At 43.6% G+C, this 26,161-nt stretch overlaps 1 protein-coding gene across 2 annotated transcripts in view; it reads right to left on the bottom strand.

Annotated features, from left to right (window-relative positions):
* The window catches only part of LOC126336255 (sialin-like), a 150,464-nt gene that overhangs the window by 47,126 nt on the left and 77,177 nt on the right, over positions 1-26,161 (bottom strand). For both annotated transcript variants that reach the window (XM_049999750.1, XM_049999751.1), the window contains exons 5-6: positions 22,254-22,474; positions 12,586-12,738 (exon numbers count right to left, since the gene is read on the bottom strand). In XM_049999750.1, coding sequence (XP_049855707.1) covers positions 12,586-12,738; positions 22,254-22,474 — 374 coding nt within the window. The remainder of the gene's footprint in view (positions 1-12,585; positions 12,739-22,253; positions 22,475-26,161) is intronic.

The following is a 26,161-nucleotide window of genomic DNA, read 5'->3' as shown; positions in this document are numbered from 1 at the left end:
GTTATTTTTCTTTCGTTCTTCAGTCTTAGCCTATTTCAGACATTCTACATTCGAAAGCCACTGAATTCCAATGATTTCGGCGACAAATAGTAGTCGACTTTTATTGTCCATTACAACGTTTTCTTTTCATTTCCCGATATTTGCACAAGTTTCATCAAAGCTTATTTCGCATCGTCCATCACCGAAATTAAAAGAGTTTCCATAATTTCGACAGGCAAATGGTGGCAGGTTTAAATCGATGCTTTCCATGCCGAATCTCCTGAGCGCATTACTCAATGTAGCGTTATCTGAAAACATGCAATATTTGATGTTATCGGCTTGCTGTCGTGGATAACCCAAACGTTTTTATGTCTTCTCTAGGTATGGGTAATTTTTCCTTCCTGATGTCAGACATTCCTAAGTCTATGAAATGAAATGATTTAAGGTATTCATGACCGGAAGTCCCCAACTGGAGAAGTTCGACCGTCAAGAAACAAGTCTTTTCAGTTGACGCCACACTGGGCGACTTGCGTGTCGATGGTTATGAAGTGATGATGAGGGCGACGCCACACCCAGTCAACGAACAGTGGAGATCTCCGACCCTAGCGGGAAACGAACCCGGGCATGGCAGTTAGACGCACCGATCACTCAACTAACGAGGCGAACTTCCTAAGTGTATATTGATGAATTAACGATTCGTACTTCGAAAGCGAAATTACATCTTTTTTCTGACGAACTCGTATACAAATGCATATTTATTCGTAAAACTTACTTTCAATACTGCACAGATATATGGTAATTTTTTCACATAAAGCCCATTGTTTTCCAGGCATCTGGCGAGGCGGGCCATCAACATGTTGTGTTTCATGTTACACGTCCCTGGGCCGAACCCCCTTGACTAGTCGTACACAGCCGCAGTCACCCTCTGTTCTCCTTCAGATTGGTGAAAAGGAAGAAATTGGTGCTGAGCTTGTGGTTCGAAATAGTATAACAAACGTTATAGAGAAAATAGACCGTTCAACGTGTTCTTCGTGCAGTTTGTAGACTGGGATGTTGTGCAATAAACACCCTATTTCACAACCGTTTATTCCCCTGGCTCTAAATGGCTCAGAACGAATGACCTAGTAGATAGTGTCGGGAGTTCCATGCGGCTTTTCGCGCATGATGCTGTAGTATACAGAGAAGTTGCAGCATTAGAAAATTGTATCGCAATGCAGGAAGATCTGCAGCGGATAGGCATTTGGTGCAGGGAGTGGCAACTGATCCTTAACATAGACAAATGTAATGTATTGCGGATACATAGAAAGAAGGATCCTTTATTGTATGATTATATGACAGCGGAACAAACACTGGTAGCAGTTACTTCTGTAAAATATCTGGGAGTATGCGTGCGGAACGATTTGAAGTGGAATGATCATATAAAATTAATTGTTGGTAAGGCGGGTACCAGGTTGATTTTCATTGGGAGAGTCCTTAGAAAATGTAGTCCATCAACAAAGGAGGTGGCTTACAAAACACTCGTTCGACCTATACTTGAGTATTGCTCATCAGTGTGGGACCGGTATCAGATCGGGTTGACAGAGGAGATAGAGAAGATCCTAAGAAGAGCGGCGCGTTTCGTCACAGGGTTATTTGGTAACCGTGATAGCGTTACGGAGATGTTTAGCAAACTCGAGTGGTAGACTCTGCAAGAGAGGCGCTCTGCATCGCGGTGTAGCTTGCTCGCCGGGTTTCGAGAGGGTGCGTTTCTGGATCAGGTATCGAATATATTGCTTCCCCCTACATATACCTCCCGAGGAGATCACGAATGTAAAATCAGAGAAATTCGAGCGCGCACAGAGACTTTCAGACAGTCGTTCTTCCCGCGAACCATACGCGACTGGAGCAGAAAAGGGAGGTAATGACAGTGGCACGTAAAGTGCCCTCCGGCACACACCGTTGAGTGGCTTGCGGAGTATAAATGTAGATGTAGATGTCTGTCGGCTTTTATAGATTGAATTACAGTTAGCAAGAGGATGAGTTGAATCCTTTGGCGGTCTCGTAAGAACATCGTTATGCCTTTTCCAACAGACTTCTTCTAGTGTGTGAACCCTAGTTACCACCGCTGCAGTGATTTCCTAGTTGATTGCTTTAGTAGCCGGTCACTCAGTTTCTTTTTTTTCCCGCAACAGTACATGAAGTCTTTGAGTAGCTTGAACGTAATTCACTAATGTGCCAACCACTTAACATTTTCAATAACCGAAGTGTTTCATAAATAGATGCTTCTAAAAGGCCTGACACCTCTTTAAAAGGTAATAATTATCAGTTTGCGTAGGATGTTGACACTACCTTCTTTAAGTTTTTACTACGTTACTTCAGATGAAGAGATGTCAGGATCATATCTCCATCGTTTCTACGAATAGCTGTGTTTTTCTACTAAGTAACGCTACTCTAGTGTGACGTTGACGAATCTGGAACAAGCAATGTTAGTCACTTCAAGGGAATATAGTTCATGAACAGACTGAGTAAATCATAAAATTAATACCAAAATGCAAATTCAGTATTTAAAATTATTATTTGAGTTATTAGAAACTCCCGTCCGAACGTGTCTCATAAGGCCCAACGGCACCGACCGACCGCCGTGTCATCCTCTGCCTTTAGATGTCACTGGATGCGGATATGGAGGGGCATGTGGTCAGCACGCCTCTCTCCCAGCCGTTGTCAGTTTTAGTGACCAGGGCCGCTACTTCTCAGTTGGGTTCACAAGGGCTGAGTGCACCACGCTCGCCAACAGCACCCGGACGGTGACCCATCCAAGTGCTAGAGAAGCCAAACAACGCTTAACCTAGGTGATATGACGGGAACTGGTGTTACCTCTGCAGAAAGGCCTTTGGCTTCAGTTATTAGAGCTAGACACTAAACTTTACCGGTTGAAGCTCAAATTTCATTCCAGAAGACTAGTATACTGAGAAGAACATTATACATCAGTAGGAAGGCAGTGAAGAGTCTGGACCATTTTCCATATGCCTAACACCTGAGAAGAGCTTCACCACTTGCCTAAATATAGGGCAATGATATCATAAGTCAGACCCTCCTTATCAGTGATGTAATAAATTTTACCAGTGACATCATATTTATCAATGGCATCATCAAACCACTCTGCATTTTTCCCTTCCCTCTCCTCTCCAATCAATCGACATCCAAAATGACAGAATTAACCTAACTGTACTAATGGAAAATTATCAAGATGGTCAAACTAGCCCAGTTGGTCTTTGTAGCATCTTCTGTCTCCAACCACTCACAGCTTAATATTAAAATGAAACAGTCAACCAAAATCCAAGATGGTGAATATACCCTAGTTGGTCTAGCAGAAAATTAAAAAATCCAAGATAGTGGAACTATTTGATTGATGAAATAGCATACTGGAAAGTAGTAACACACATTCACATAGTTAAGAAACGAAGGTTGCTATGCTCTCAGAGTCAGGCAAACGTTATAGCGACTTCTTGGTGGGATGGAAATTTTATCTTCCAGTAGAAAATGTCTGTCTTCTTACAGAGACACTACTAAGCAGGCAAAGAAGTAATAGTTGATACAGCTCCATATAGTGACTACAATTACCCTGGAATTCTTACATTCAACATGTGGCATAAAAGCAAACCAGTGCTTAACAGTATTGGTTAAAAACAGTCTTGGTTGCAATTTTTTTTTAAACGACGCGTTTCACCTTATTTAGGCATCTTATGGTTATCTTTTCTAGATGGACGCGAGAGGCACCGAGATCTGCATAACGCGTTCCCGTTCACAGCGCTCCTGTGAGGAGCAATCCCGATACCAGACCAGAAGATGCCTAACCAGAAGGTGCCTGAATAAGGTGAAACGCGTCGTTGAAAAAAAAAAAAAAACTAAAATTGCAACCAAGAATGTTTGTAACCAATACAATTATCCTGGATTAGATTATGTAGACATCTTAGCTTGGCCTCCCTTACATCACTTAGCATGTCCTGAATAATTTCGACTGTTTCCGACAAGTCACGTTACAGCAATGTTGTGGGTGACTGCCATTAGCCGCCTCCCCACCTCCACCCCCCTCCCAGATACCACTGAGGATGAGATCAATTGAGAAGGTGACTGTCGTTATCCTCCAGATGACTAAATTACGACGATACAGAATATCAAATGCTAGAAAATTGCGGCAATAAGCAACCACAGATGCTCGCAAGTCTAATTATGATGCTGACCAAGCAAGCTAAGACGTGATCTGGCAAGCTGAAAATTTTTACAACAAGCAAAAACAAGTTGAGACTTATGAAATCAATATTTGTGCCCACAGTAGAACTGGTATCAGCTACTGAGGGAAAACTGTATTCCTTCCATTCCATCTAAAGTGAAGCGCCTAAGAAACTGGTATAGGCATGTGTATTCAAATACAGAGATATGTAAACAGGAAGAACACGGCACTGCGGTCGGCAACACGTACATAAGACCACATGTGCCTGGCGCTGTTGTTAGATCGGTTACTGCTGCTAAAATGGCAGGTTATCAAGATTAAGTGAGTTTGAACGTGGTGTTATAGTCGGCACCACATCTCCAAGGTAGCGATGAAGAGGGGATTTTTTCCCGTACGACCATTTCATGAGTGTATCGTGAATATCAGGAATATGGTAAAACTTCAAATCTAAGACATGGCTGCGGCCGAAAAAGATCCTGAAAGAACGAGACCAACGACGACTGAAGAGAATCGTTCAACGTGACAGAAGTGCAACCCTTCCGCAAACTGCTACAAATTTCAATGCTGGTTAGCGTGAGAAGTATTAAACGAAACATCATCAATATGGGCTTTGGAGCCGAAGGCCCACTCATGTACCCTTGATGACTGTACGACACAAAGCTTTACGTCTCGTCTGAGACCGTCAACATCGGCATTGCACTGTTGATGACTGGAAACATGTTGTCTGGTTGGACGAGTCACCGGATGGACGTGTACGGGTATGGAGACAACCTCATGAATCCATGGACCCTGCATGTCAGCAGGGGACTGTTCAAGTTGGTAGAGGCTCTGTAACGGTGTGGAAATTGTGCAGTTGGAGTGATAGGTCTGGATACGACTCTGACAGATGACACTTACGTAAGCATCCTATCTGGCCACCTGTATTCTTTCATTTCCATTGTGCGTTCGGACGGACTTGGGCAATTCCAGCAGGACAATGCGACACCCTACACGTCCAGAATTGCTACAGAGTGGCTCCAAGAACACTCTTCCGAGATTAAACACTTCCGCTGGCCATCCAACTCCCCAGACATGAACATTATTGAGCATATTTGGGATGCCTTGCAGCTCGCTGTACAGAACAAATCTCCATCCCCTCTTACGGATCTATGGACGGCTCTGCAGGATTCGAGGTGTCATTTCCCTCCAGCACTGCTTCAGACATTGATTGAATCTGTGAGCACGCGGGGGCCCTACACGATATTAGACAGGTTACCATTTTCAATTGGTTCAAATGACTCTGAGCACTAAGGGACTAAACTTCTGAGGTTATCAGTCCTCTAGAACTTAGAACTACTTAAACCTAACTAACCTAAGGACATCACACATACTCATGCCCGAGGCAGGATTCGAACTTGCGACCATAGCGGTCGCGCGGTTCAGGACTGTAGCGCCTAGAACCGCTCGGCCACCCGGGCCTGCGTTATCATTTTCCTTGGCTCTTTAGTGTATAATACATACTCTAAGACACAAAAAAGACGCACCCCGAAGGAATTACCCGGATGGGACGGAAATCGGTAAATGTACACTCCTGGTAATTGAAATAAGAACACCATGAATTCATTGTCCCAGGAAGGGGAAACTTTATTGACACATTCCTGGGGTCAGATACATCACATGATCACACTGACAGAACCACAGGAACATAGACACATGCAACAGAGCATGCACAATGTCGGCACTAGTACAGTGTATATCCACCTTCCGCAGCAATGCAAGCTGCTATTCTCCCATGGAGACGATTGTAGAGATGCTGGATGTAGTCCTGTGGAACGGCTTGCCATGCCATTTCCACCTGGCGCCTCAGTTGGACCAGCGTTCGTGCTGGACGTGCAGACCGCGTGAGACGACGCTTCATCCAGTCCCAAACATGCTCAATGGGGGACAGATCCGGAGATCTTGCTGGCCAGGGTAGTTGACGTACACCTTCTAGAGCACGTTGGGTGGCACGGGATACATGTGGACGTGCATTGTCCTGTTGGAACAGCAAGTTCCCTTGCCGGTCTAGGAATGGTAGAACGATGGGTTCGATGACGGTTTGGATGTACCGTGCACTATTCAGTGTCCCCTCGACGATCACCAGAGGTGTACGGCCAGTGTAGGAGATCGCTCCCCACACCATGATGCCGGGTGTTGGCCCTGTGTGCCTCGGTCGTATGCAGTCCTGATTGTGGCCCTCACCTGCACGGCGCCAAACACGCATACGACCATCATTGGCACCAAGGCAGAAGCGACTCTCATCGCTGAAGACGACACGTCTCCATTCGTCCCTCCATTCACGCCTGTCGCGACACCACTGGAGGCGGGCTGCACGATGTTGGGGCGTGAGCGGAAGACGGCCTAACGGTGTGCGGGACCGTAGCCCAGCTTCATGGAGACGGTTGCGAATGGTCCTCGCCGATACCCCAGGAGCAACAGTGTCCCTAATTTGCTGGGAAGTGGCGGTGCGGTCCCCTACGGCAGTGCTTAGGATCCTACGGTCTTGGCGTGCATCCGTGCGTCGCTGCGGTCCGGTCCCAGGTCGACGGGCACCTTCCGCCGACCACTGGCGACAACATCGATGTACTGTGGAGACCTCACGCCCCACGGGTTGAGCAATTCGGCGGTACGTCCACCCGGCCTCCCGCATGCCCACCATACGCCCTCGCTCAAAGTCCGTCAATTGCACATACGGTTCACGTCCACGCTGTCGCGGCATGCTATCAGTGTTAAAGACTGCGATGGAGGTCCGTATGCCACGGCAAACTGGCTGACACTGACGGCGGCGGTGCACAAATGCTGCGCAGCTAGCGCCATTAGACGGCCAACACCGCGGTTCCTGGTGTGTCCGCTGTGCCGTGCGTGTGATCATTGCTTGTACAGCCCTGTCGCAGTGTCCGGAGCAAGTATGGTGGGTCTGACACACCGGTGTCAATGTGTTCTTTTTTCATTTCCAGGAGTGTATTTTACATGTATAGACTAACAAATAATTACAGTTTCAGAAAAATTTGATGATTTGTTCAGGTGAAAGAGGTACTCTAAATGAGCAAGTCAGTAATGTATTGGTCCACCTCTGGCGCTTATGCAATCAGTTATTCGGCTTGGCACTGACGGATAGAGTTGTTGGTTGTCTCGTGAGGGATTTTGTGCCAAATTTTGTATCCAATTGGATCGTTAAATTGTGAAAATCCCTAGATGATCCGAGGGCACTGTCCACATAGCTCCAAGCGTTCTTAATTTGGGGGGGGGGGGGGGGGGGGAGGGAGGAGATCCAGTGACATTTCTGGCCTAGGTAGCATTTGGTAAGGACGAAGACAGGCAGTAGAAACTCTCACTGTATGGGGATGGGCATTAACTTGCTGAAATGTAAACCTAGGATGACTTGCCATGAAGAGTAACAAAACGTAATGTAGAATATTGTCGACGTGCCATCGTGCTGTATAGTTGCCAAAGGGGTCCTGATATGAAATGAAATGACGTCCCATACCACCACTCCTGGTTATGGAGCCGTTTGGTCTACGACAGTCAGGTTGCTATTTCACGGCTGTCCAGGGCATCTCCAGATGCGTCTTTGCTGGTCATCGGTGCTCAGTTCAAGTAGGCCTCGGCACTGAAGACAACTCTACTCCAGTCAATATGAATCCAGGCCAAATACGTATCTGGAGACGCCACAGACAGCGGTGGTATACCAATCTGGCTGTCGCCCGACATATCGCCCGACGACCATGAACGATGATCTGGGGTACCACTTCTTTTCATAGCAGGGCTCCTTTAGTTATCATCCACGGCTCCCTTACTGCGCAGCGGTACATCGACTATATTTTACGCCCTGTTTTGTTGCACTTAATGGCAAGCCATCCAGGGCTTATATTTCAGCAAGATAATGTCCGCCCGCACACAGCGAGAGTTTCTCCTGCTTGTTTTCGTGCTTGCCAAACGCTATCTCCACCGGCAAGGTCGCCGAAACTCTCCCTAATTGAGAACGTTTGAAGTCTTACGGGCACGGCTCTCCAGCCATCTCTGGATTTGACGATCTAACGCGCCAATTGGACAGAATTTGGCACGATATCCCTCAGGAGGACATCCAATAGCTCTATCAATCCATGTCATGCCAAATAACTGCTTGCATAAGGGAAAGAGGTGGACCAACACATAACTGACTCGCTAAATTTGTGAACGTCTTTCTCTTGAATAAACCATCAATTTTTCAGAAACTGTAATTATTTGTTGGTCTTTACATGGCCATTATATCTACAGATTTCCGTCCCGTATGGACAATCCCTCCTTGATTCAAATGGTTCAAAAGGTTCTAAGCACTATGGGACTTAACATCTGAGGTCATCAGTCCCCTAGACTTAGAACTACTTAAACCTAACTAACCTAAGGGCATCACACACATCCATGCCCGAGGCAGGATTCGAACCTGTGACCGTAGCAGCCGCGTGGTTCCGGGCTGGAGCGCCTGGAACCGCTCGGTCACAGCGGCCGGTTCCTTCCTTGGTGTGTCGTTGTCTTGGAGTGTATTATAATGTTGTTGCCACATTACACAGAAATAGACAAAATTTATTGAGGCGCATAAATCAGAGAGAAAATTTACTGATTAGGGTGATGGGACAGATGAGGATGTATTGTACATCATTTTCTTTCGATGTTATGTGCACAAAGGTGAAATTTAATGAGACAATGCAGTTTTTTTTCAAATGATCTGTATATTCTGACCCATTCTGTCTTTTCAACAATGTCCGTTTTTAAATGGCAATCTATTCCATTTTCTAAATGGCCTCTGTGTTCCCATTTGTTACATTTTATAAATGGTTACCAGTTTGGCTAATTTTTAAATGGTAATCCTTTCCATTTTTTAAAATTGTCTGCGTGTTTCGACCGTTCTGGTAACCAGTTCCTTTTCCTTAAAGGGTTACCTGCTTTTTTAAAATGGTAACCTATTTCATTTCTCTTAAACAGTGGCCCATTCCATTTATTTTTGGCGACAATTTGTTTTGTTTTCTTGAACGGTCTATGTGTTCTGCTTCGTTACGTTTTATTATTGGTGATGTAATCCGGTATGTTTCTACTTGTTCCATTCTGATTCATTCCGTTCCAGTCCGTTCTGATCCGACCCACTGCTTAAACAGACTATGTGAATGACACAATTCTATTTTTGATAACTATGTTTGTGTTTTACTCGTGAGCAGTGATTACTTGCAGTCGGTTCAATTGTTGATTGATCACTGCGGCTATCAGCATGCCTCTCAAATCAATTCGACAAAAGATTACCTTTAAAATTCAAACGTCGAAATCTCGATGAAATATACGCTGGAAATTGGCATTGCTGCAAAAAGCAATCCGACGCTGACTCTGTACTTTAAAATGTATTTAGTCATATTACTGAACTGTTACATACGAGGGTCAGTCAAAAAGTAATGCCTCCTATTTTTTTTCTACGTTTAATTGTCAGGAAATTTAAATGCAATTACATAGGTTGAAAATCACAACATTGAGGATCATTTTGTCATTTTTCAATGTAATCTCCGCCCATCTCTACAGTTTTGGTCCATCTTTGAACAAGGGCATGTATCCCAGCACGGTAAAAATCACAGCTCTGCTTCCTAAGCCATTGATGCACGGATGTTTTGACGGCCTCCTCATCTTCAAAATGAATCCCACGATGAGCTTCTTTTAGTGGCCCGAACAGATGGAAGTCTGATGGTGCCAGGTCAGGGCTGTATGGGGGATGAGGCAAAACTTCCCATCCAATTTTGACAATCTCGTCAGAGGTGTGACGACTGGTGTGTGGTCTTGCATTGTCATGCAAAAGAAGAACATCTGCCATTGATTTTGTTGGGCGAACTCGCTGAAGATGTGCTTTAAGTTTTTTGAGGGTTGTGACGTATTGAACAGAATTTATTGTGCATCCCTGCTCCAAAAAATCAACCAGAATCACACCCTCTGTATCCCAGAAAACTGTTGCCATAACTTTCCCTGCCGATCGCACAGTTTTGAATTTTTTCTTCCTCGGCGAGCTTGTGTGACGCCACTCCATTGACTGCCTCTTTGATTCGGGTTCAAAAAAATGCACCCATGTTTCGTCCCCGGTCACAATTTTTTTCAGAAACTCATCTCCCTCCAAACGGAAGCGCTGCAAGTGTTGGGAGGCTATTGTTTTCCTTGCCTCTTTATTCTGATCGGTTAACATTCTTGGAACCCACCGTGCACAAACTTTTGAGTACCCCAATTGTTTAATAATCGTGATCACACTGCCTTTACTAAGAGAAATAATGCGACACACTTCATCTGCAGTCACCCGACGGTCACCACGAATGATGTCATCTACTTGCTGAATGTTGTGTGGAGTCACTGCACTCACCGGCCTGCCGCTCCGCTTTTCGTCAGTCAACGGTGTTTGCCCTTCAGCTTCCTTACAACGACGAACCCATCGTCTAACAGTGCTGACATCCACTGTCACAACACCATACACCTTCTTCAGTCTTTCATGAATGCGTATGGGCGTTTCACCTTCTGCATTCAAGAATTCAATCACACAACGCTGTCTCAAACGAACATCGATGTCGGCCATCTTACAAACTTCTGCTGTGCTGCCACCTGTTGACACAGAAAGTTACTACTGCAGTGGATTGCAGAAGAAGGTTTGAGGAATGGCGCCAAATTCAAATTTTTCACTCAACTTAATTTTTTTAAGTAGAAAAAAATGGGAGGCATTACTTTTTGACCGACCCTCGTATATTGGGACAACTGTCCCAACAGTAGATGTACCATGACAAAAATAATGAAGCCAAAGAAAATAATGTACTTATGAAAGCAAAAGGTCGAGATATTGGAAGTGGAGAAGAAGAAGAAGAATACAGTGTGGGAGATGTCGATGCAGATGAAGTCACGAAGGGGAGGGGGTAAACTTGCAACATCACTTTTTGTTGAACCAACAGACATAATGTGTGATACAGTGTACGGCATCGGATTTGAACCTATACCAAAAGTGTGGATAATTGGTAATTCACTGGTAGATATAGAGGGAGATGATTTAATAATTAACAATATAAGCTATCCAGAAACGAGAGGATTATATAATCCATTATTTAAAATTAAATCTCCTAACAGAGATACACTAGAACTTGAAAACTGTGGTAAAATTCAGAAGGCCATCAATGCTTATAAGCTAAGGTATCTCTCCTACAGATAAAGGAAGGGACGCAATTTCACACCCTAATTCAGCAGTGCCTAAAGTTGGATTCAAAAAATCTAGCCAGAGGGGAGGTTTAAATTCAAGAAGCACACGTATCAAACCGTTTCTCAGCTGCTACGGAGATTATAAAAGAAGACAGAGCAACACAAATATGTTGGACACAATATATCTATAAAAGCAGAAGATGGAAAGGATGATTACAATGAGAAAGATGATGGTTTTTTTGACTGGAAGATAGTCTCCAACAATTCGCCAACATATATCGACCTGAATGATGTGGCAGAGCAGATAGTTTTCTTGATGACTTTAATAACAGTAAGCAGTAATACGTGTTCTTCGTGTGGTTTCCTCAGACCGAACACACGCAGTTTTTGCTCGCCTACCTTAGATTTATCACTTTCGAATAGACCCATTTTAAGTAGTAATGAGCATCTGAAAGTGTGATAAGTCACAGATCCTCAGATGTCTGTGCATTGCCGCATTTTCGCGCGTGCAAGTGCTTGGCCGGCCGCTGTGGCCGAGCGGTTCTAGGCACTACAGTCTGGAGCAGGTTCGAATCCTGCCTCGGGCATGGATGTGGGTGATGTCCTTAGGTTAGTTAGGTTTAAGTAGTTCTACGTTCTAGGGGACTGATGACCTCAGAAGTTAAGTCCCATAGTGCTCAGAGCCATTTGAGCAAGTGCTTGAATTTACTCGCAAGACGACCTCGTTGGTTAACTGCAATGATAGCTCGAAAACGGTGCGACCAATCGAATTCCTACTTAACAATTATTTGTTAGCAAAATCTCCCCTGTAATATCCTTACAAGCTATTCAGACTGTTTCTGACCACACTGTACAGTGTGGTCATATTGCAGAAATCTCGAAAATCGATCGTAGATGAGACTTAAAGTGAACTTGCATCATTTATATGTTACACAGTTCAGATTATTGTTCTTCTTTTGGTGACTTGAGCGATTAAGTACATCGCGTTTTACTTAGTGCATACGTCGGAGCTGTGATGTACTTTCCGCAGGCCATCTCCGCTATGAGATGAAATGATCGACGCAACTGTAAAAAACAGTGTAAACCATTTTTCTTTACCAGTGAAGAAATGCAAGAGTAAGTTATATTCGCAATAACAAAGGCTTCGAGTAATGTGTTTGTAAAGTAAAACTGATATAATAATATTCCACACTTACGTCTTGAACGCCGAAGTGAAGTATGAACTTGAGGTAAGTCGGAAGATCAGAAAGCATTGTGTACAGAACCCATGCAGTCCCAGAATGGAACACTATTCCTGCCCACACTGGTGCAGAAGTCAGAATCTTCATCCACGGGACGGGCAACTTCTCCTGAAAAACATCAATTTCGCATTATGCACAGAAAAATATTCCCAGATTCCAGTTTTCATAAGCAACATTACATATACACTGATTAAAACGGATATCAGTTAGTATATCATGGTAATTCTTGGTTCCAATGGAATGTCTAGAGCACTTTGGAGAACCATATCAAGGAATATACGGAAACACGATGTCGGCAGCCTGCTCTCCCTGGATAGCACCATGAGAGACGCTGAGCTTGAAGTCTTATGATAACAGCAAAACGACAGTATACACATCAATCATAAACGTTGCTGGTAAGTGGGACAGTGACAAGTATTAAACTTGCAAGTGTAGTTGGCGGTCATTTATAATGTTCACTCTGATATTAGCAAATATAGATACAAATGAGAGATGGCGAATTCCGCTTGAGTGTTCCAGAGAGTAAATGAAGACGGCGAAATTCCTTTCCAACAGCGAATTCTTCCACAAGTGCCGAATGAAAGGCAGGCATCCCAGCTAGAACAAATAATAAAAACCTCGACAGGACCGATAATATTAGCCCGTACTGTTCTCAATCGTTTTCTCAATGGTGAGATGTACACCTATAATGAGGACACTATAGTGCTAATAAGAACGTCCCCCCCCCCCCCCCCATGCAGAAACACCTTTAAATGTAAAACTGGAGCACGTCAAATGGGTAGTAGACTCGTGCTTCATTCTCTGACGAATCACGGTTTCGTGTTCGGCCAAATAAACACAACTTTTACATCTGGGGAAAGCGTGGTAGCCAACATTTTTTGCGAGTCTTATTCAAATATAGCGATGATGTGGGAAGGAATCAACGCTAACACACATAGACACTTCCAGCATTTCCGGAACGTTTCATCGGAGGATTGAAAACTTATTGATTATATCCTCCGAACTTTTGTACCTCGATGTCGATTTAAAGTTAAACTCGAACTATTGTACTGTAGAATGCGTAGTGCTCTTCTCAGTTCCATAATTGTAATGGATTTCAGTTCTTGCTCTCATACGTACATACATACAACAAGATGAGAGTGTCACACCAATTCTCGACGTCGCTACTGAGATCAACGTAGACCGAATTTTACGGCTAACATGCTCTGCTCACTGGAAGTTTGCTATAGACGTTTGAGATTCACATGACAGGATCTCTCGTGACTTTTCAAGACAAGATTGCTCTTCTTGAGAAACTGCAAAATATTCTACAGGAACTCATGAGTAAGAGCGAATCATCGTTGCGGTGTTGATGATTCGCAGTGACCCAAACCTGTAATAGCAAATGACAACTTTGATTGCTTCGTCAGTTTCTGAGCTCTCCTACTGTCGCAAAAATTGTCGTCTGATGTCTTTTGCAACAAAAAGTAAGAATGGCAGTTCCGGCATTGTCCTTTGATACTTCAGAAGATATTTTGTTTTCTTTTAGTTTTCACGTTGCCTCTTGTCACTTTTTAGCTTGAAGCGATCTACGTTTTCACGGGATCCCTAATCCAGGTCAGTGGCATATGCTAATTCAGTCAAGTCGTCGAAAGACAAACTGCAACGCTTTTGACTGTACATGAAACGTATTCGCACCTGCAAGTACATTTCACGTATTTCTCAACAGCTGTAGTCGCCACAGTGCCTGTCCCTTCGAACATGCATACATGTCTGGAGGAATTTTGCATCGTAATTCGGAATAACACAGACACTGCAATATCTTATTTTTGATTAAAATTTTACTAGGATCATACATTTATTAAGGCTTCAAGTTATATTCATTTGTTTCATTCTTTCGTCGAATGCCAAGATGCCTGGTGGCACACTGTTCATGCTCTGTGTAAAGTAGGTCACCCAATAACTATTTAGCTAAAATATTTAGAAGAGTTACTTCGCGCTGTATATAGTAAAACACTTTGCTTGTAGATAGCTGAAGGTTTATTTTCTATGGTTTATTCCAATCCGAGCTATAAACAGAACAGATCAGTGTGTTTTTGATGCACTCAGAGGACTCGAATTCAAAGTTTGATTTATCATTTTGGAGGTTGGCCTGAAAGACGAGGAGAAAATATGACGTTAGTGACCAGCAGGACTTTCGTAATACCCAGGAATGATAAACGACAGTAGACAATCAGGCATTAGTATCGCCTTCCTCTTGGTGTTTGTCCAGCTTATGCTTCTAGTGGCATAACTTCGGGGACGTTTGATGAACAGCTGTTCAGCAACAAAGAAGTTCCCTGTTGGGGAAATCGGCCGCGGAAACTATCACAATGCTTAAGACTGCTTAGGGGAATGCTGCCTTAAGTAAAACCAAAGTCTACTAGTGGTTTTGAAGTTTAAAAATGGAGAAAATGTCAACTGAAGACCAACCCCGTTCAGGACGCCCCTCAACGTCAAGAAGTTGGTTGGTTGGTTGTTTGGGGAAGGAGACCAGACAGCGTGGTCATCGGTCTCATCGGAGTAGGGAAGGATGGGGAAGGAAGTTTGTCGTGCCCTTTCAGAGGAACCATCCCGGCATTTGCCTGGAGTGATTTAGAGAAACTTTGGAAAACCTAAATCAGGATGGCCGGACGCGGGATTGAACCGTCGTCCTCCCGAAAACGTCAAGAAGTGACGAAACGTCGACGAAATCAATGCCGTCGTTCGTAAAGATCAACTTTATGAGGTGTCTGGAATATCATGAAGTTAAATTCAGACGATTTTATCGGAAGATTTGCATATGAGAAGGGTTGCAGCCAAATTTGCCCTTCACCTTCCACAGACGAGCAAAGGGAGCATCGACTTCAGGCATGTTTTGAGCTTCAAAACCAGCTGGTGATTACTGGTGATGAATCGTAGTACTATGGTTACGACCCAGAGACAAAACAGCAATCAAGCCAGTGGAAGACAAGTGGCTCTCCTCGTCCCAAAAAAGCTCGTCAAGTCAAGTCAAACATCAAGATGACAGCTCATCTGTTCCTTCGGCTGCAGAGGCGTTGTGCACGCGGAGTTCGTTCCCCCAGTTCAACCGTCAACCAGGAGCTCTACTTTGAGTTTTTGAGAAGACTGAGGGAGAGAATCCTGAAGAAAAGGGCCCATCTTTGGCGCACAGGTGACTGGTTCTTCCATCATGACAACATGCTGGCCCACACTGCTCTCTCTGTAAAGCAGTTTTTGACCAAATACAGCATGACACCGATTGTCCACCCCTACCCTCTATTCACCAAGTATAGCCCCCTGTGGTTTCTTTTTGTTCTCCAGACTCAAATGAGACATGAAAGGAAAGCTTTTTGCCACTGTGGAGTAGGTAAAACAAAAATCGCTGGAAGAAATAGAGAACATCCCTATAAATGAATTTAAAAGCTGTTTTAACAACGGAAGGATAGTTTTTTTCTTTTATTGTTCCCCTAGTTGTCGTCTGTGTTCAGGCATATTGATTTGGCAGTAGCCGTTACTTCAGTTAACCTAAAATTGAGGATCATGTTGCAGCTTTGAGCGAGCCTGTCCACCAAACCCACTTTCTTCCACCCATGACGAAATTTCCTTCACTCTATAGACAGGGCAGTTATCACGCTAAATACTAGACTAATACCCTTAGGGTCTCATTTCAAACTGTCGACGCATTTTGGGAAGCGAATTACTGTTCAAAGCGTTTTCATGACCATACTTATTCGTTCTAGCATTGGCTGTAAATATTGGTCCTATCCCAGAGAAGAAAAACAGCTACGTATAATTACAGAACCTCCACGCAATTCCAATGATGTTACAACACATACAAAAAAATCCTTCGTCAAGCACCCTCAGCGTCCTCTCCCGCCCATGTAAGGGCGAAGTGATCCAGTGATTGGGTGCAGCGCTTTGCTTACGTCTCGATTTAACAATTACATGACCTGCAGGGGCTCCAGAAATACGAGCGTCACTACAAAAGAAATGCACACTATTTTTAAAAAAATCCATCCTTTATTCTACATGTTTGAAAGTTTTACAGTGTGTATATACATCCTTTAGGAACAATATTTTCATTTCTCCACATAATTTCCATCCCTTTCAACTGTCTTGCACCATCTTGGAACCAGCGCCTGTATACCCACACGGTAAAATTCTGGACCAACCTGTTGGAGCCACTGTTTTGCAGCGTACACAAGGGAGTCATCATCTTCAAACCTTGTTCCACGAAGAGAGTCTTTCAGTTTCCCAAAGAGATGATAGTCACATGGAGCCAGGTCAAGACTGTAAGGTGGGTGTTTCAGTGTACCCATCCGAGTTTCGTGATCGTTTCCATGGTTTTTGACTGACATGTAGCCGTGCATTGTCGTGCAACAGCAAAACATCCAGCTTTTGCCGATGTGGTCGAACACGACTCAGTCGAGCTTGAAGTTTCTTCAGTGTCGTCACATATGCATCAGAATTTATGGTGGTTCCACTTGGCATGATGTCCGCAAGCAAGAGTCCTTCGAAGTCGAAAAACACCGTAGCCATAACTTTTCCAGCAGAAGGTGTGGTTTTGATTTTTTTTAATTGGGTGAATTTGCATGACGCCACTCCATTGATTGCCTCTTCGTCTCTTGTGAAAAATGATGGAGCCATGTTTCACCGCTTGTCTCAATTCTTCCAAGAATTTCATCTCCACCATTCTCATACTGTTCCAAAAGTTCGCTGCATATCGTTTTTCTCGTTTCTTTGTGAGCCACTGTCAACATCCTGGGAACCCACCTGCCACAAACCTTTTTTAACGCCAACACTTTCAGTATTCTGCAAACACTTCCTTCCCCTATCCCAACGTAGCGCGACAATTTCTTCGCCGTGATGCATCTGTCAGAGTCACCAATTCGTTAACTCTCTGCAAATTGTCTGGAGCGTGTGCAGTTCGAGGCCTGCTGCTCCGATGGCAATCCTCAATATTGCTGTGCCCCATTCATCATGTAACATGCTTTCCCATCGACTAACTGTACTGCGATCGACAGCAGCATCTCCGCACACCTTTTTCAACTTCTTGTGGATGTTTCCCACTGTCTCGTCTTCACATCACAGGAATTCTATGACAGCAAGTTGATTCTGACGAACGTCAAGTGTACCAGCCGTCTTTAAGACATGCTGTGACGTCGCCACTCACGGGAACAGGTTGAACTAAGTTTGAAAACAAGCGGGAAGGATGTATCTACACACTGTAAAACTTTCACACATGAAGAATGAAAACTATTTTTTTAAAAATAGTGTGCATTTCTTTTGGAGTGACGCTCGTATATAACTCGTACAGAAGTTCTCTGTAGGAACGATGGAAGGTCTGGACCCTAATAGTTAAGCCGCATTGGAATTCACTAAAATAATTCCTTTGCGCCATCTTGACACATACGTTAGGTAAACGCATTAGAGCTGCTCTTAAACAGATTCTGGTGTATAAATTGTCGTCACACACGTTGCGTCCACTAATGTTAACAAATCCTTTTGACTACAGAGATATTTATCCACTCTAACGTAAACAACAAATATCTGTTCCTCAAGGAGGCAAAGGCTAGCCTACAGTGTGTTCTGCTAGTACTGAATAACCTGACATCGTATGGACGTGTTGCAGTGAAACCATAAATCAAATAAAATGTGAGAAAGAGATTAAAAGAGACTAGTTGAGTCATCAAAAAGATGAATAATGGCGACAGTTTCGGTGGACGTAGTTGAAAAACGAGTTTCTGTCTGTGAATAAAAGTGATATGGACACTATCACAGTAACAAGTTTTCAAAAGTAGCCAGTTTGGTCATACGTCGCTCATCTTCATAAACCGTATACCTTCTATAGCAGACAGTGAACTTATACACGGTAATATGTTCTCATACTCATTGATATTTATGCTAAGCTTACATGTTACCAAAACAGAAGACACGTCGCACGGAATGTGGGGGAGGAAGAAGGAAGTGCCTAGTGATGCGAGCCCCTAACGTGTCTCGGGCACAGTAATGCACCATGTCCTAGTGGATTAAACTCTTCATTGTAGCTCTCCTTTCTCCGAAGATAACCCTCATTTGTAACGATAGTGCAAAATAAAACCGGATAAACATTATCTGCGGGCAGATCTTTGTGGGCAGTCAATATATTTTCTTTCATGTAAAGTGTAAAATTTTATAGTTTTTAAATTTCGAGCCAGTATATTCAACATGAAGCCTTCAAATCAACTGGGCCCCAGAGTCCTAAGAGCCCTTTCGATCGCATTCATGCTGTACACTATGTTAAACGTCTCAGCTTTTCTTCGTTGGTGTTCTTCCTCTGATAACATCTCTCATTCTCCGTTTCCTTTATTCTGTGCTATTTCTGAGAGCTGCCTCTCTGTTCCTTTCGACTTATATATTTACTGTCACTGTCTGCTGTTGTAAGACTCCTCTGCCGACGTCACCATCTTTACAACTGTCTTGCTGCCGACCACTCGCTAATGTGTTGGGTTCTTGAAACGTATCCGTCTGATCCTTTTTTGAGCAACTATAGCCAAAGAAACATTTTTCGCTGGGTGTGCTTGGTAGCATTTCGCTACACGTATTTATTGCGAAACATCCCTACAATTTCTGTTCCGACACTGACAATGGTGAGTGTTTATGGAAAAAGTTCAAGGCAATCGTAAAATGCGTTTTAGACAGTTACGTGCCGAGTAAAACTGTGGGGGACGGGAAAAACCCTCCGCGGTTCAACAACATTCAGGAAACTACTGCGAAAGCAAAGAGAGCTTCACTGCAAGTTTAAACGCAGCCAAAACCTCTCAGACAAACAGAAGCTAAACGATGTCAAAGTTAAAGTAAGGAGGGGTATGCGTGAAGCGTTCAGTGAATTCAAAAGTAAAATTCTATGTACCGACTTGACAGAAAATCCTAGGAGGTTCTGGTCTTGCGTTAAATCAGTAAGTGGCTCCAAACAGCATATCCAGACACTCTGGGATGATGATGGCATTGAAACAGAGGATGACACGCGGAAAGCTGAAATACTAAACACCTTTTTCCAAAGCTGTTTCACAGAGGAACACCACACTGCAGTTCCTTCTCTAAATCCTCGCACGAACGAAAACATGGTTGACATCGAAATAAGTGCAAATGTTCAAATGTGTGTGAAATCTTATGGGACTTAACTGCTAAGGTCATCAGTCCCTAAGCTTAAACACTACTTAACCTAAATTATCCTAAGGACAAACACACACACCCATGCCCGGGGGAGGACTCGAACCTCCGCCGGGACCAGCCGCACAGTCCATGACTGCAGCGCCTCGGACCGCTCGGCTTATCCCTGGCGGCGGAGTGGAAGGAATTATCTGCGGCTTCGAAATAAGTGTCCAAGAATAGAAAAGTAACTGAAATCACTCAACAGAGGGAAGTCCACTGGACCTGACGGGATAAGATTTCAATACTACACAGAGTACGCGAAAGAACTTGCCACCCTTCTGACATCCGTGTACCGCAAGTCTCTAGAGGAACGGAAGATTCCAAATGACTAGAAAAGAGCACAGGTAGTCCCAGTTTTCAAGAAGGGTCGTCGCACAGATTCGCAAAACTATAGGCCTATATCTCTGACATCGATCTGTTGTAGAATTTTGAAACATGTTTTTTGCTCGCGTATCATGTCATTTCTGGAAACCCAGAATCTACTCTGTAGGAATCAACACGGATTCCGAAAACAACGATCGTGTGAGACCCAACTCGCTTTATTTGCTCACGAGACCCAAAAAATATTAGATACAGGCTCCCAGGTAGATGCCATTTTCCTTGACTTCCGGAAGGCGTTCGATACAGTTCCGCACTGTCGCCTGATAAAAAAAGTAAGAGCTTACGGAATATCAGACCAGCTGTGTGGCTGGATTGAAGAATTTTTAGCAAACACAACACAGCACGTTTTTCTCAATGGAGAGACGTCTACAGACGTTAAAGTAACCTCTGGCGTGCCACAGGGGAGTGTTATGGGACCATTGCTTTTCACAATATATATAAATGACCTAGTAGGTAGTGTCGGAAGTTCCATGCGGCTTTTCGCGTATGATGCTGTAGTATAGAGAGAAGTTGCAGCATTAGAAAATTGCAGCGAAATGCAGGAAGATCAGCAGCGGGTAGGAATTTGGTGCAAGGAGTGGCAACTGAGCCTTAACATAGACAAATGTAATGTATTGCGAAAACATAGAAAGAAGGATCCTTTTTGTAAGATTATACGATAGCGGAACAAACACCAGTAGCAGTTACTTCTGTAAAATATCTCGGAGTATGCGTACGGAACGATTTGAAGTGGAATGATCATATAAAATTAGTTGTTGGTAAGGCTGGTGCCAGGTTGAGATTCATTGGGAGAGTCCTTAGAAAATGTAGTCCATCAACAAAGGAGGTGGCTCACAAAACACTCGTTCGACCTATACTTGAGTATTGCTCATCAGTGTGGGATCAGTACCAGGTCGGGTTGACAGAGGAGATAGAGAAGATCCAAAGAAGAGCGGCACGTTTCGTCACAGGGTTATTTGGTAACCGTGATAGCGTTACGGAAACGTTTAGCAAACTCAAGTGGCAGACTCTGCAAGAGAGGCGCACTGCATCGCGGTGTAGCTTGCGGTCCAGGTTTCGAGAGGGTGCTTTTCTGGATGATGTACCGAATATATCGCTTCGCCCTACTTATACCTCCCGAGGAGATCACGAATGTAAAATTAGAGAGATTCGAACGCGCATGGAGGCTTTCCGGCAGTCGTTCTTCCCGCGAACCATACGCGACTGGAACAGGAAAGGGAGGTAATGACAGTGACACGTAAGTTGCCCTCCGCCTCACGCCGTTGGGTGGCTTGCAGGGTGTAAATGTAGATGAATGTAGATGTGGATTGCATGAACTCTATCTTTCTTTTTCGTTTCCATCTCCACATAGGGTTCTTCCCCTTCTACTTCCTAATAGAGTGACTCGAAATGACCAACATCGTAAATATGGGTCCAACAAAAGAGTTCAGTGGTTTATAGACGGATATCTACTTTAGATGGGCCAGTGGCCCCTTCTCCACAATTACCTATGTTACAAATTAAGGAACGGTCCAGCTATCGCGTGAGCTTTTGTATATCAATTTCCATATTTACGTTGTTATTAAATATTAGTCTCTTCATCATCTCCATCTCACCGCCATTAACATCACTACGTGTAGTCTCCATTAACAGCACGCATAACATACGTTTGCAGCCTGCCGACAGTATAGATATTTATCTCACTACATCAGTCAATGAGCCACAATGACCTTTCAAACGTTTCCTCATCCACTATACCAATTTGCGCACGAGTTTCAATAACAACTGTCAGTTTTCTTTGTTGTAGCCGCTAAACTGAAGATGTATTGGATTCTCCTAGATGATAAGACAGGCAGCATACGCGTGATCGCTTCAAGAGATAACCCTTGATAAGTGGAAGCTATGGAATTAATGACGATTAAATGTCACAGCGTATCTAAATAAAATGTAATTCAGTCTTTCCCGATTTTTTTCCCTGGGCGCATAGACCTAACTTACTTCGAAACAAGTTAAAGGCGTGTACGTCCACAATGCTAAAGGAATAACAAAACAATCATAAGTTCACTCACCTGTTTGTCGTTAACCTGCTGCCCAAAACCGGCCTTTATGTACTCTTTCTCCTGCAAAGATATGCGTGGGTGGTCGTCTGGGGTGCTGTAAATGAGGTACAGCCAGGGCACGAACCATGCGACAGCGACGGCGCCGAAGAAGTAAAACGCCATCGGCCATCCTCCTGCTTCCACCAGCACGCCCGAAACTGCCATAGCTATCAGACTGCCGGCGTAAATACCTGAACAAGAGAATATGCATCCTGGAAATCGCTTGACATACCTGGGCTTTTGATCAACAGCATGGACTGTGATGCGAATATAAGGTGGCAGCAGGACCATAACACTTGACGCCTGAGGTAAACTATCGCAAGTACAACAATGACGATTTTGAGGTTTTCATAGCATATGGCTTGTTTAAGTTGTATTTTCTTTGGGGTGAACTGTTGTATGTGTACGTTTGGTTCAGATGGCTCTGAGCACTATGGGACTTAACATCTGAGGTCATCAGTCCCATAGAACTTAGAACTACTTAAACCTAACTAACCTAAGGACATCACACACATCCATGCCCAAGGCAGGATTCGAACTTGCGACCGCAGCGGTCGCGCGGTTCCGGACTGAAGCGCCTAGAACCGCTCGGCCAAGTGGCCGGCTGTGTACGTTTCGCAGAATAGAAATTCAACAATGTGATACTATCGTACGTGCAAGCAGAATCCAGCGGTAAACAATTGTAAGTGATGATGCGTCAAGTGAGCCGAATGTAGAGCGCCGCGCTCCTTATCGTATCGGCTATTACGATAGTTTACCTCTCAGTTATACTGGGTGATCAAAAAGTCAGTATGAATTTGAAAACTTAATAAACCACGGAATAATGTAGATAGAGAGGTAAACATTGACACAGATGCTTGGAATGGCATGGGGTTTTATTAGAACAAAAAAAAAAGAACAAAGTTCACAAAATGTCCGACAGATGGCGCTGGACAGCTACCGTGACGGGTGAGAGGTACGCCGATATGTTACAGAATCGCATTATCCCTGGCTGATAAGCACCTGCTGGAACGTACTATGTTTATGCAGGATGGCGCTCCACCCCATATTGCTAGACGCGTGAAAGATCTCTTGCGCGCGTCGTTTGGTGATGCACGTGTGCTCAGCCGCCACTTTCGTCATGCTTGGCCTCCCAGAACCCCAGACCTCAGTCCGTGCGATTATTGGCTTTGGGGTTACCCGAAGTCGCAAGTGTATCGTGATCGACCCACATCTCTAGGGATGCTGAAAGACAACAACCTACGCCAATGCCTCACCATAACTCCGAACATGCTTTACAATGCTGTTCAAGACATTATTCCTCGACTACAGCTATTGTTGAGGAATGATGGTGGACATATTGAGCATTTCCTGTAAAGAACATCATCTTTGCTTTGTCTAACTTTGTTATGCTAATTATTGATATTCTGATCAGATGAAGCGCCATCTGTCGGACATTTTTTGAACTTTTGTATTTTTTTGGTTCTAATAAAACCCCATGTCATTCCAAGCATGTGTGTAAATTTGTACCTCTGTATCTACATTATTCCGTGATTTACTCAGTTTTCAAATTTATATTGACTTTTTGATCACTCGGTACATTACTTCCGTATCATCACACGCATTGTTAATCATGTGCAAATAGCAAACTGCTGTAGGTTTGGATGTTTGGAGCAGCATTTTGTGACCGAATAAAATGGGTTCTATTACTGGTAGAAGTGAAAGCATCGTGGAACTAGCGCTGAAATTAGTACATGTAAACAAATGTATAAATACTTCCGGTACCTCGAGAATTTATATTCTATCCTACAATCTCCATCATCAACCGAGAACTTTTTTGTCAGTATGCATAACTATTGCAGATTGTACGGTATTATTCGTTATAATGGAAAGTAACAAGCTCGTGTGACACATTCGCCGGCCGTTGTGGCCGATCGGTTCTAGGCGCTTCAGTCTGGAACCGCGCGACCGCTACGGCGGCAGGTTCCAATCCTGCCTCGGGCATGGATGTGTGAGATGTCCTTAGGTTAGTTAGATTTAAGTAGTTCTAAGTTCTAGGGACTTATGACCTCAGATGTAAAGTCCCATAGTGCTCAGAGCCATTTGAACCATTTTGTGGCACGTTCCCCGATTTAGGATACTAATTATCTGGATCCTTTACCGTCGGTATACCATATTAATATCGTAACACAATTACAGAAGCTGCTCTTCCTTCTGACAAAAATTACTGGCTGGAATATACAGAACTGACACATCAGACGATCAATCAAAGTTACGCCTCTATTACTCACAGTGTGACATTTGCATTCAGCAAAATTCATTACGTTTTCCATAATAATGCTATTTCGCTTTTTTACTTAGGAAAATGTCACTGCAAATTGACTGGTTGTTGAGGTTTCTTCTGACAACGTTATTGATGGAATCGGTATGTTGCTAATTGGTTGACCATAAGATATTCATTTACATAAATGTACATAAAAATTTACTTTAGACCAAAACACAATTAATGGTATTTCAATTGTACTAATGATGATTTTAATCATTTTGAGTCGTATTAATTTGGTTGCTTCCTTATGTTTTGAGGTCTCCGACTTTCTCATAGATGGTAGCCGAGTACAGGTGTATAGGGTCCTACCACATGGTCAGCTCCGATGATGACGACATTGGTAAGACACGCAACTATGAAATACACGATGAAAAGATCGAATGCAGTCGTAGTGAGGCGAACGATTCCGGTGGTAAAGTTCCCTTTCAAGTCCAAAAACTTCACGCTTGCAAAACATTTTTGTTAAAATACTTTGAGTATTTCGGAAGTGTATGTCACCACAGTTTGGTACGAAACTCTGCTGATGGAATTGTTGAACCAGATCGGAGAGAAAAGAAGGTTCCACCAAATAAGTTGGCCGAAGAAATAAGGAATGGTGTCAGAGTGCACATCACAATGTTCCCCAAAAGCATTAGTCCTTACAGCAGAGAGAAATCAGGTATCTTCGTAGCCATCTCAATATATCAAAAATGTATTCTTTATACTTAGAGAACTGCAAGCAAAAACCAGTGAAGCAAGAGTTAACTACAAAGCAGTGGCTTTACCATGACATTTTAAAACCAAGTTTAACTTAGGTGTCAAGAAAAATGCTAGAGATACCTGTGATGGCAGTGACAAATTTCAGGTGAACCTAAAGAATGATATAACAGATGCAAAAGCAATCCTTATTAAATCAGATTATGATGCCCACTTGTCAGTAATATAACACACAAAAACAAGACCTTTGACAAAAATCGGTCTAAATAATCTGGATTAAAGGAAAGGTTGTCATGTTCGATCTTCAGAAGTGTTTGCCGAAACCACACCTTACTAAATATAGTGTGTTTTATCTAAGAAATCTCTGGACATATAATGTGAGAATCCTTCATGTGTCAGAGTAGAAATCCCATTGTTGCATGTGGATGAAATAGCTGCAGGCTGTGGACCCAAAGAAGTGCCATCTTGTTTGCTGACGTGGGTTCTGGCTAACTTGTCTGAAATTCAAACTGAGGAACTTACTATACGAACTGATAGCTGTGGAGGTCCGAATCGTAACTTCCCCATTGTGTCATATTTTTGGATTATGAAGTCTGTTCAAAATGCTTCAAATGGCTCTGTGCATTATGGGACTTAACTTGTAAGGTAATCAGTCCCCTAGAACTTAGAACGACTTAAACCTAACTAACCCAAGGAATCACACACATCCATGCCCTAGGCAGGATTCGAACCTGCGATCGTAGCGGTTGCGCGGTTCCAGACTGTAGTGCCTTTAACCGCTTGGCCATCCCGTCCGGCTATGAAGTCTGTTCCTAATCTTAAAGTGATCAGTCATAAATTCTTATCGTAGTTGGTGTCCATGCTGTTCCTGAACGAG

This window comes from Schistocerca gregaria, chromosome 2 (assembly GCF_023897955.1).
Source record: "Schistocerca gregaria isolate iqSchGreg1 chromosome 2, iqSchGreg1.2, whole genome shotgun sequence".
NCBI classification, from domain to species: Eukaryota; Metazoa; Arthropoda; class Insecta; order Orthoptera; family Acrididae; genus Schistocerca; species Schistocerca gregaria.
Note: the sequence above shows the minus strand (reverse complement) of the source record. Positions and strands in the feature narration are given on the sequence as shown.